The sequence below is a fragment of the Macrobrachium nipponense genome, chromosome 44 (genome assembly GCF_015104395.2).
Source record: "Macrobrachium nipponense isolate FS-2020 chromosome 44, ASM1510439v2, whole genome shotgun sequence".
NCBI classification, from domain to species: Eukaryota; Metazoa; Arthropoda; class Malacostraca; order Decapoda; family Palaemonidae; genus Macrobrachium; species Macrobrachium nipponense.
Genome location: NC_087221.1, coordinates 51,674,865 through 51,686,744, shown reverse-complemented (window position 1 = coordinate 51,686,744; position 11,880 = coordinate 51,674,865). Strand labels below are relative to the sequence as shown.

At 38.0% G+C, this 11,880-nt stretch overlaps 1 protein-coding gene across 1 annotated transcript; it reads left to right on the top strand.

The window, feature by feature from the left end:
• Window positions 1–652: 652 nt before the first annotated feature.
• LOC135204367 (uncharacterized) lies at window positions 653–8,803 on the top strand. The gene is made up of 5 exons (XM_064234591.1): window positions 653–1,003; window positions 3,192–3,320; window positions 4,597–4,725; window positions 6,242–6,366; window positions 7,863–8,803. Exons 1-5 carry the CDS (start codon window positions 931–933, stop codon window positions 8,091–8,093), a joined length of 687 nt encoding a protein of 228 aa, XP_064090661.1. The 5' UTR covers window positions 653–930; the 3' UTR covers window positions 8,094–8,803.
• The last annotated feature ends 3,077 nt before the right edge of the window (window positions 8,804–11,880 follow it).

The following is an 11,880-nucleotide window of genomic DNA, read 5'->3' as shown; positions in this document are numbered from 1 at the left end:
TTAGAAGGTTCATTCCAGTTACGACCAAACTGTGGAATGATGTTAATCCCGTAGTTGATTCTTTGTAACTTCAAATTTCAAATTCAGTGCTTTTCTTCCGTTGAGCCGTCGGACATGAATTTCATTTCATAGTTTATTTGTGACTTGCTTTATTTATATTATTTTTTGGTTGAAGCTGCTGTCACCTTAAGAAGAAATAAATGAAGGAGCGTGGCAACAATTATTCCTTCAAAATATAAGCGTGAAGACATGAAGTTAGAGGGAAATTGGAGACGAGTTGTCTTAAAGTAGTCGACGATCTCATCGTCATCGAGATGTGATAACGATGGACAAGTTATAAAGTGAAAATGATGTTGGTCGCAACGAGAAACTCTGCGCCAACCCACTCCGCCTCCTGCTCTTTCTGTTTGTAGTACCATGGTCTAGGCAGAGCCGTATGTATAATCTCTATATACGGCTCTGGGTCTAGATATACATGGTTCATACTTCTCTGGCGCCTGTCTTCTTCATTAAGCGCTCCTCGTTTGGTTCCTCCTTTCGTCATTGCAGTCCAATCCAGTCTTCTCCTTCTCCTCTTCCTCCCCACTCACCCTTCCCCCTCATCCTCCATCCTGTCGTATCTGGAGGATGATGAGGTTCTGTCGCTTTCTTCCTCCAAACGCAACCTGTTCTCCAGTTTCTATGAAGCCGCCGTGCCGTGAGCAGTGAAACAGGAGGGACTTTGCAACGACGGACCGCGAAACTTGGAGAACTTAACTGTATTTTAATTACTGGTTTTGAAAAGAGAGAGAAAAAAAAGGAGTAACCTTACATACGAAGATTCAAGTAAACTGGATATATATACATATTCACGTGTTCATCTATATAAAGAAAAAAAGGTTTTGATCTAGATATCAAGAAGAAATAAAATCGTTCGATTTGGAGAGAAGAATGCGGGAAAAACGGGGTCCTACCGTGGATCTTCTGGTCCTGCTCTTCTGTTTGCTATGGTGTCCTGTTCCAGGTAAGAATGAATGATTTACCTATTTAATACTGTGTTTAGCTGAATTTCAGTAGTCGTCCCTAGACAGTTCCCGGAAGTGGAAAGTAGATTGTATTACATTGATAAATTTAGCTAGTTCCGAAGTATTTTGTGAAACTACATGTTGAGGGTGTTATTAAATTCGGAAGCCTTGTATCTTTTTATAGATTACAATGGTGGACTCGCTTCAAAAGATTATTCTGCCTTTTTTCTTTATTAAATATTGCCGTATTCCATAGAACTGTATCGTATGAACTGTAAAATAAAAGATTGCACATGTACCCCATGAAAGGACGCAATAGCATTTAAACTAATGCTAGTATAAATCGTATCTTCGCAATTATTTTAATTGTTCATCATCAGTTATGCAGAAAATCGGGAGAGAAGGAACTAGGGCGATAAATACTGGCGGGAAACGGAACCAAGCATTGCGCTACAGGTTGGATATCATCTTGTATGGGAGAAAGAGAAAGCGTTTCCCTACAGCCAAGGCGGTCAGTACAAAGTATAGCCCATAGAGACAGTATCCCATTCAGACAACCTACCACATCTCTGTCCTCCCGGTGAAAAAGAGGCGGATCTATTAGAAAGTGGGACTCCGCATAGCGAGTCATTAGAGGCGGGTTGCACGTGGCGCTGTGGGGGAAAATGGACTTTATTGCCGGCACGGTTTAGGTATATTATACCTAGACCGTGATTGCCGGAACCATGAGAGTTGCGCGCGCCAAAATCGTGGCGGGTAATCCGTTTTCGTCCTGGTTTCTCTTCGTACAAATTCAAGCTTTCTTTGAAGAATTTCAGTTTGCTGATCTGATCATTGTTTCTTAGAATTTCATTGATAAAATGCTCCATTTAAGGAAAGGAAGGATGTTCCTCCATCTTCTCCCCTGAGGAATGTGAGATCACATTCTGGATCATCTTTCGACGTTCCAAGAAAGAGAAAGTCGATTGCCTCCCTCCCGCTCTGAAAGAAAGGGAAGAAGACGAAAGCAGCTTAAGTTAAAACTTCCATACACATCCTTGCAACCTGACGGCTGACACAGCAATTTAATCCTTGTGTTTGACGAACGTAAGGGTGACACACTTTTCCCTGGAGACCCCACGAGCCTAGCCTAGTTCCAGGTGAGGCTACCAACGGCTGTTTTTTCGTCTTTTATCGGTGAAAGCTTTTTTGTTTGTTGGCTCAGTTTTTCCGCTATTCCGGTGAGGAGAAAGCTGGTATGTTGTCGGCTGTTCTTGGCAATTTGTGTTGGTACAATAAAATTGGAGGTCATTCTGTAACGGAACCACCCAGACGCTCGTGAATCTTTTATTGTTAGCATGAATAAATAGACTAACAGTTTAACAAAGGAAAAATAAGTTGACAGACGAAGCAAATGAAAGATATTAACAAATAAACTGCGAAATGAGACTCATGTTAGCCTGCCCAGAAAGGTTGCACCAAGTTAGAACTTCTGAAGTTCAGACGAAGTCTCTCTCTCTCTCTCTCTCTCTCTGTAGGGTCAACGCCTTCTGTTATTGTACCAAGGAAAGCATCTTTGCACATATCTCAACACTTACATACTGAATAGTGGCTTAAACAAGTTGCATTTGGAGACTGAATATCTCCGTCAGGGTTGAGTAAGTACCTTTCAAAGGTTCCATTTCCTTGAAAGTTAATTTTTGGTAAAAGTTACCTTTTGGTGAATTTTACTTAATCTCTGCAACAATACTACAAGGTCAATGGTCTATGCCTCAACTGATGTAAACTTTTAGTGCATAACTGGTGGTTAGTCAACTGTAATAGGCTAAGGTTCTTAGCCTATTACAGTTGACTCTAACCACCAGTTATGCACTAAAAGTTTACATCAGTAAACTTTTCTATCTGTATCTATCTATCTATTTATCTATCTATCTATATCTATCTAATATATATATATATATATATATATATATATATATAATATAGATAGATAGACAGATAGATAGTAGCCTTTGCACTTTGCGACCCACTGCTATTAACATAGAGCTCTAAAGTTTGTTGCAAAATACCATTGATGTTCGTTCTTTCACAAGCGATGTTGACCATTGACCTATATAGATAGGCACATGACCCTCCTCTTTTATCCGGACTTAGGTCCATCTCAAGTCCATAGAACCTGATTGGAAATGTAATTCTTCCTTTTTGCAGGTGAGGCGTTCTTCTCTCTGAACTCCATCTCTCCTACTTTGGAGAGAATGGCCAGCTACGGTTACTACATGCTAGGCTATTCTCCACCCGACTATGGCCACGACGGTGAAATCGACCTCTACGAGAAAGGTCAGACACAGTCATTTCAATTGTTATTGCTTTTTTTCACAGTAATTACCTAACTGATCATTCAATCGAATGATGTGTTTTTTGCAAATTTATTTATTTTTAATTTCTAGACCATACACCAAGAATTAAAAATTTGTTCATTGACTTAGAAATCCAGTAGTCTGCAGTTTCTAGTAATATAACACAATATAATGTTTCTCGGATGCATTAAGTACAGTTGAAGTGTAGCCTAACTTTAGTAATATTCATTGTTCGAGTCTTCATACACGTTACATTTGATTGGAGGGAATTTGTGATTTCATTATTCATATTTTTTAATGGAAAACAGTGATGATACTCTATAGCAAATAAAGATAACCTATAAATGAATGGAATTTGTGATTTCGTTATCATTGTTATTGCGTAATAAACAAATATAACAACTTACATCAAATCAAGGTATATACATTTATCATACACAAATAAATATATTTCACAAGCATTACACCTTTGCATTTGTCCCCACCATCTTAAAATCCTTAACCTGTTGGTGGTCTATTCAATAATTAAATAAACCACAGTGCTTAGATAATCCCAATACCTGATTACTATAGTGCATTCACATCACCCGTGCATCATCTCATGTCTAGGCCAGTCCTTTACGACACTCCTGATTGGCTGTTAATAAGCCAATCACAGAGCTGGAAACTCTCAGTCTCTCTCTCGAGAGAGAGAGTTCACATAGGCAGGATGTATGTCCCACCTCTCCTGAGGGATACGTCTTTCAAAAGTATCTCGCAGGAGAGGTGGGACATTGGGATTATCTCAGCACTGATTATTTAGCACTATGCTTTATTTAATTATTGAATAGACCACCGACAGGTTAAGGTTTTTAAGATAGTGGGTTTTTTTCTCCATCTTAACGTTACAAATGCCAAGTTCTGAAATATTAGGTGCAATGCTTGTGAAATATATTTATTTATGTGTATGATAACTGCATATACCTTGATTTGATGTAAGTTATTATATTTGTTTTTAATTACGCAATAATAATAATAACGAAATCACAAATTGCACTCATTTATGGGTTATCTTTAGACATCAGATGCACGGGTGATGTGAATCTACTATAGCACTATAGCAAGAACATCAAAGACTTTTCTTTTGTCTGGAACATGAAAATATTTTTGCAAACACCAATTAAAAAAACAATTCGAACCTCTGCATTTATAACGTTTAAACAGAGAGAACCCCTACGATCTTATTAAAAACGTTAACCTGTTGGTGTTCTTTGCAGAACCCTTATGGGACGGCCACATAGGCGTTGGGAACCTCCTCGAGCCTATTTTCAGCGCCATAGGCGCCCAAACCAACGACCTCTTCCAGAGTACGGATGAGTACGGCCGCCCGGACAGAGTCGTCAAAGGTACGTAAATGAAACTATATAAATCAATCTGTCTGTACGTCTGAGGGATTCTTGAGTGGCTGAGTAACAGAGATTCTGAATGGTGAAAGATGCTTTGACTCGAATATCTTCTCTGATCGAAGTAGATGTAAGTATGATGTTATATAAATGATCGTCGTAAAATTTGAATCTCTCTCTCTCTCTCTTCTCTCTCTCTCTCTATATATATATATATATATATATATATATATATATATATTATATATAAAATATATATATATATATATATATATCTAACGAGGAAAAATCTCTAACAAGGTCAAATAACACTCGTGAAAACAAAAGATCTAACTGGTAACATAGCCTACCTTTTTTCTGTTGAATGCCATCTCTGGAGTTGGCTGAAAATCAGTTTCAAACTAGGCTAATGTAAACTCTTGTTGTTACAAAAATATACTTTTTATTTTCCAAAATTAGCTAACATGAAAATGGAATAAACTTAATTAAACCTGACCCAAAAAGAAACGTTAAACTATCATATTCCTCTCAAAATCATATTTAAGTAAGTACCCCATTTTCCCCTAAGTGTCCAAACATTTATAGTTTATTAATAGTCAAAATTAGTCTAGAGAAAACCCATAAGGTGACTTGGAATCCATCTGAAATAAAGAGACCATAATTATGACACCATAAAACATTAAAGTTCGTCAATAAAGAATGTGTGCTGCACCTCACTTCCCTTTCTCTAGACTCAGATAATTGTCACTTCAAATGTTAACTTTTTCAAAGCTTCTCATTTTACGGTACCTTGTCCGACGGATCTGCAACACCTCTTATAGTGCCTCTTCTGTGGCGTGTTCCACACTCTATCAATCAAATTCAGTGACCCTTTGCAACTTTTCCCCTAGAATATATGTCATTTTCTGTTCGTTTCAAACACACACACTCACCAATTGGCACACAAAAGGCATGCACGCTACATACATGAAACTCGTGATCTTCGAAATGCGTCACTGACCCCAATTGTGTGCCGGTAAGCTTTCCTGTTTGTTTTTTCATTTCAGCATCTTCGAGGAATCCACCGTTTTGCATCTGTCTCTAACCGGCAAGAGCTAAGGTTATCAACACGACTATTTAATATTATTGACTGTTACTGGTGCCTTTAAGATATATATATATATATATATATATATATATATATATATATATATATATATACTACATATACATATACAGATGTACAGTGAGACAGAGACTCATTTAGTTGCAGTAGATGTAGAGATTCCCTGTTGTTTAATTAATATATTTAATGGCTATATATTATATGTTGTTCTCTATTGTATACAAATCGATATACTACATGCAATATAATACAGTTTAGTGTTAATGAACAAGAAAAGCTGATTTTTCAACTTTTTTGTTTAGCAGTTTTTTTAATGTTGATAACAAACACTTGAAATAAATGTATCATCGGGACCCGAAACTGACCCTATCAATAGAATTCATTGCGTCTCTTTTCCTCTGTTTTTCTCAACAGGTTTTGACAACAGGTTGGGTCTTCGCATAGCTCTTCCCCACGTCGGAGACTTCCAGGTGACGAGGGAAATTGGCCCTGGAAGATTCCTGGATAAGCTGGGCCCTGGGAAATACCCTTATTCTCATGTAAGTTATCTGGAAGTCGAAAGATTCCACCATTTTAATTCCAGTACCATTTGTATGCTAGAGTTCTCTGGAGTTTCTTCTTCTTCTCGGTTGTGTCGGATATTGTCTCGTCGAAGCTCTTTTTTTAGCTTGGTAGATAAGGATATGTTTACTTGATATATTAATAATCACAATACCTTATTTGTGCGAATTCCTTCCACTTAGGTTTCCATCTTTGTAGCCTATGTTTCTCTCTTCACAGTTTTGAAAATGGCACAAGTTATTGTAGCGAAACGATGCATATAAATTAGTAAAAATGCTGTGGATATGGTGCTTGTGTTTATTTAAGTACTTCCCACGCTCACATTTCCATAATAATAATAATAATAAATATCACTCATTGATGTCGCAATACCATGGGACACCAGAGTTGAAGAGAAAGAGAGGGAAAAAATGGATAAGTATCAAGACCTGAAAATAGAAATAAAAAAGAGATGAGATATGCCAGTGGAAATTGTACCCATAATCATAGGAACACTAGGCACGATCCCAAGATCCCTGAAAAGGAATCTAGAAAAACTAGAAGCTGAAGTAGCTCCAGGACTCATGCAGAAGAGTGTGATCCTAGAAACGGCGCACATAGTAAGAAAAGTGATGGATTCCTAAGGAGGCAGGATGCAACCCGGAATCCCACACTATAAATACCACCCAGTCGAATCGGAGGGCTGTGATAAAGCAAAAAAAAAATAATATTAATAAATAGATTAAAATTAAATAACGATAATAATGAGTCTCAGATGCTTTTATTGTTTCCTTCATTAACTGACTGGTCTGTCTTTCATGCCATCCTTGTAACCTGTTATTATTTTGATTGTTCTTTTAGATTTAGCTGACCTTATGCCAGCACGGGCTCTTGCTCATAGAGCAGCCCGCAATACCTTATTTTGAGCTGGAGAATAAGATCTACGTACTTCCATGTTCTCAATTTCAATTTCTTGTTTTTAAGTAAACTCCGAAAAAAAGCTCCCAACACTTCTGTAGGATAAAGATATACCTCACTGTTTGTCAGTTAGAACAAAACTTCTGTAGAATAATGCTATACTCGTATAAGTAATGACATTTATTGTCAGTCAGAAATTGATTTAACGCAGTGGTTCCCAAATTTTTTTTCCAGTACGTGACCCCTTTCAGTAGTACCAAACTTACCATGATCCACACCTTTATAAACCCTCAGAAAATGTACTAATGGCGCAGATACATTTTAAACATTAAATTAAAGATTAATCACAGCACAGAGAGAGAGAGAGAGCAATAAAAACAAACAAAAATGCTTATTAGTGTTTATTAACAAGGACTGATTTAATAGTTGTACGACAAAAACTAAATATAAACTAGTAACAAAAATCCCTATTAAAAAATTTCCTCAAAATCTTGGATGATCCTCCATGACCTCAAAGAAAAAGGCTCATGACCCGGGAACCTCTGATTTAACTAATTCCATTCCTTTTTCTTCCCAGCTGCCTCCGAAGGCCGGGAAAGGCCAAGGTTTGGGCGGCGTCGGTACGGGTCACGGCTACGGGTCCTCAGGCCACGGAGGAGTAGGAGGGGGAGGGGGCTATGGGGGCGCTAGCCCTTCGTATGCATCCAATGCCGTCCAGACTTACAAGTACGTCTTGAAGCCAAAGGCGCCTACGGTTAACGCTGCAGCTTACCAGTCCATGCAGAATTATCCCTGGTATTACAGATAGAAAGAAGAAGAGAGACGTCTTTGGAAGTTGCCGAGGAAAGGTCAACGATTAACTGCTTTCCCCACCATCAGAGAACCTTCATGAACCTGTAGAGAACCGGAAAGGCAAAGAAGAACAACAATTCCTAAGTTATTTGAGGACGTGTGTTTTTGACGGAAAACCATATCTGAAGGAAGCAATATGAAACGCAAGAAATTTAGACGAATATTTGTTGAACCGTACGACAAATTTCTCCTTTTTTAATTATTCGTAATAGAAATTTGCGGAACCATATGAGAAATTTCACTTTTTTTAATGATTCGTAATAGAAATTTGCAGGACCATATGAGAAATTTCTTATTTTTTATGATTCGTACTAGAAGGAAATTTAGTAAATACGCTTAGCAAAAATAAAAAAAGACAGGTTTGGAACATTTCCTTGTTATTGTTGTCTATAAGATGCAATATTCTTATGGTTCCAGTAGTTAGTAGCACATGTTAGTTAAGCATGATTGTTAATTTATACCATATTTATGATGATCTGTCAGTAGAATTATTATCCTCCTGGCTAAAAAGTAATGTGTATATAATATTAGGACCTTAATGGGCCCTAATTACTTTTTCGCCATGATACTGTATTTATGCAATATTTTCTCCATTCAATTTCGTTGTTGCTGTTATGTTTATTAAATTATGATATTTATTGATTTCATTAAATAATGAGATAATTCGCCGGATGTTTTTATTGTTCTTTGCCGTGTAACAGGAGGTACCTACAGAGTTTAGATTGTCTCAGATTGATATCCCTTTCCTCCATCCACGTACACGGATAGCCATTGTGAGTATACAGGGTGTCCATAAAGTCCAAGTACCATTCTGATCAATAAATACTTGTAATGGTACTGGGACTTTAAGGACATCCTGTACTGCGTCCACACTCGTGGGCTATATCTATAACTGGTTCACTTAAGGTAGATTCTTGGGTAAGCCCTATGTCTATGAGACGTTTGTTTGGCGGGGAGCTGCCTACCTCCCGGTATCAGCCAATCAGCGGCCACTAAACAAACGTCTCGTAGGCATACGGCTCATCCAAGAATCTACCTTAAGTGAACCAGGTATAGTCTTTGCCCAATGCCTGCAGTTAACTGCTTTTTCAGGATACTGGCAAAGAAATTCCACTGCTCATGGCAGTGTAAGGATGTAATATTATTACGGGGAAGCCATTCTAGACATCCACACTTATGGTAGGTCAAGGTTCTACTTAAGAACTTCAGTTAAGAAGTGATCAGGAAGAGGTCTAGTATAAATACTAAACTCCACATTGGTGAAGGAAATGTCAAGAGATTGATACAGCCACATTCTGCCAACGGACCATCTCGTACTGTATCCAAAATTGGGCTGGGCCTGTATAATATATTCTGTTTCTTTTATTCCCCTTGAGATAAGAGCAATCGTCAAAAGAGGGAAAGGGACTATGGGGAGTTACAAGGATTAGGATGTCTCAAAGACTTTAGTCCATCCGAGGAGACGTCCCGTGGGGGGGGGGGGGAGGTGATGGCTGTTGGGGAAAAACTGTTTTGGGGGCGAATTTTAAGTTGGACGTGTGAAAGGATGAGAGCCATGGGGGCTGCGCTCAAATATTTTTAATGGAATAAATAAGGTTTTGTGTGGATAAGGACATAAAGGATTTATGGTCGCATGAGCCTCAGTGGTGTGGTCGGTATGATGTTGGCGTGCTACCTCGGTGGCCGCGAGTTCGATTCTCGGCGTTTCCATTGAGGAGTGAGAGATGTGTATTTCTGGTGACAGAAGTTCACTCTCGACGTGGTTCGGAAGTCACGTAAAGTCGTTGGTCCCGTTGCAGAATAACCACTGGTTCCATGCAATGTAAAAAAAAAAAAAACATACAAACTAAAAGACTTATGATTGCACCTCACTAACTTACGAGTGATCTTCACTTAAATTTATTCAAAGTATAGCCCCAAGGAGACGTGCAACACAATGTCAATATCTAGGCCTAGCCTTTAAAAAACAAGAAAAAGAAAAGACGGTTACAAAAACGTGGGAATGACGGAAGATGCTAAACACAGGTTCGTTAACTTTTGTGGCATTCTGAAAATCTGAGTCTACACAGTACACGAAGAATTGAGAAGCTATTAAGGCTGAGTCGAAGAAGAGATGACAGGCGAGGTAAGTGAGCTGCAGATCCCAAAGGCTTCAGAAAGAAAACAAAAACCTCAGAGAGATGTAAACAATGAACCGGAGTCAGTTGGTAAGCGGAAACGATATGGTGCGAATCAAGGTCTATGTATAGACACTTTGTGTGAACATTGTCAAAGGACCGTAACTGGAAAAACAACGCGACACCCAGTGACTTCCGGCGTATTTTGATAGCAGGTGAAATGTAACTACACAAACAAAGAGAAATATTAAACACTGTAGTAGAATAACAAAGCTTGCGCCTTGACTTGTGAATACGTTGTGCTGTGAAATGGAGTAATGTACAGTGCACTAAACCATGGTGTTGTGACAGCGCACTAAGCCATGGTGCTACGTACAGTGCGATTTGACATTGAGTTATGTACAGTGCACTGTGACATGGAGTTATGTATACCTATAGTGCACTATGACATGGAAATTTAAAGTTGGAGAATTTAAAGAAAACAAGATGAAGATAACGGATAGGACCAGCCAAACAAAGGATTTGATAAGGCCTCTTAGGACAGAAAAAAAAGCAAATGGTATTTCAATAAAAGATACATAATAAAGGATTTAATGAGGCTTTCTAGGACATGAAAAAAATTGTATTTCAGTAAGGGATTACCTAACAGTAAGTAAAATGAGTAACTTGGCGAATATTTACTTATTTATGGCAAATCTGAGATTATGAAGGAAATGAGACTTCTTCATATGTAAATATCTTATTTAAAACTAGACTGGTGTAGCTAAGATAAGAAACTATAGCGCCAATGATCAGGCTAGGGAAACTGGCGGACCTTAATTGCATGCCAAATCTTCACAAAGAAGGGCATATACCCAAACCATGGCCATTCGAATGAGAAAAAGAAAAAAAAAAGTTGCCATAACATGAAAACAAAGAACTGAAGAATGTATAAGATGCAAATATCAGTAAGCTCTATAATAGTGCCTGGCCTAACTTACAGAGAGAGAAAATGGGAGCCCTTCATGTAAAAATAACAGTAAAATGGAATAATAAAGAAGTTACTACAAAACAGAAGATCAAGTTTTTGCGATAACTAAAGATTTTCGATGAAGTCTGCGAAACGCAAGAGTCAAATAAAAGACTAGGCCTACGGCTGCCCTTCCCATGCTGTAGGAGTCTTTAGTGACCCTATTATCTTCAGCGTTTAGAAAATGGTTAACATTGCTCTTAACAGCAAACTACTACTTCCAAACCGGAGTGAATTTGTAATATCACGAGTAAGAACAAATTTATGGATTTAGATACTCTAGCTCAAAACTGGAGACGACACAGTGATTTTTACGTTAACGCAGAAATGTAGGCCTATAGTACTTTATGTGGACGTGAGAGCTGGAGAAAATAGCCAGCCAGCGTTTACAGTCAGATGAATCTAGCAGTTTTGACATCTCTAGAGAGTACAGTTTTAGATAAAAGTTGGAAATTTATCTCAATCGAAAACGAAATAAGACTTGTTTTCTACACAAGTTTGTTTTCTACACAAATTGGTACTACAAATACCTTATTTCTTAAGAGCATTAACCAGAAGATATCTACACTGAGTTTATGTGCTATGATATATCTCTTATCTACTGTCGTTATGTGCCC

What these genes read in the sequence shown, in the direction of transcription:
- LOC135204367 (XM_064234591.1), top strand. Translation starts at nt 931, where the DNA reads ATGCGGGAAAAACGGGGTCCTACCGTGGATCTTCTGGTCCTGCTCTTC. An exon ending in AATCGACCTCTACGAGAAAG is followed by an intron (nt 3,321 to 4,596) that starts GTCAGACACAGT and finishes TGTTCTTTGCAG; the next exon opens with AACCCTTATGGGACGGCCAC. An exon ending in CCCGGACAGAGTCGTCAAAG is followed by an intron (nt 4,726 to 6,241) that starts GTACGTAAATGA and finishes TTTTCTCAACAG; the next exon opens with GTTTTGACAACAGGTTGGGT.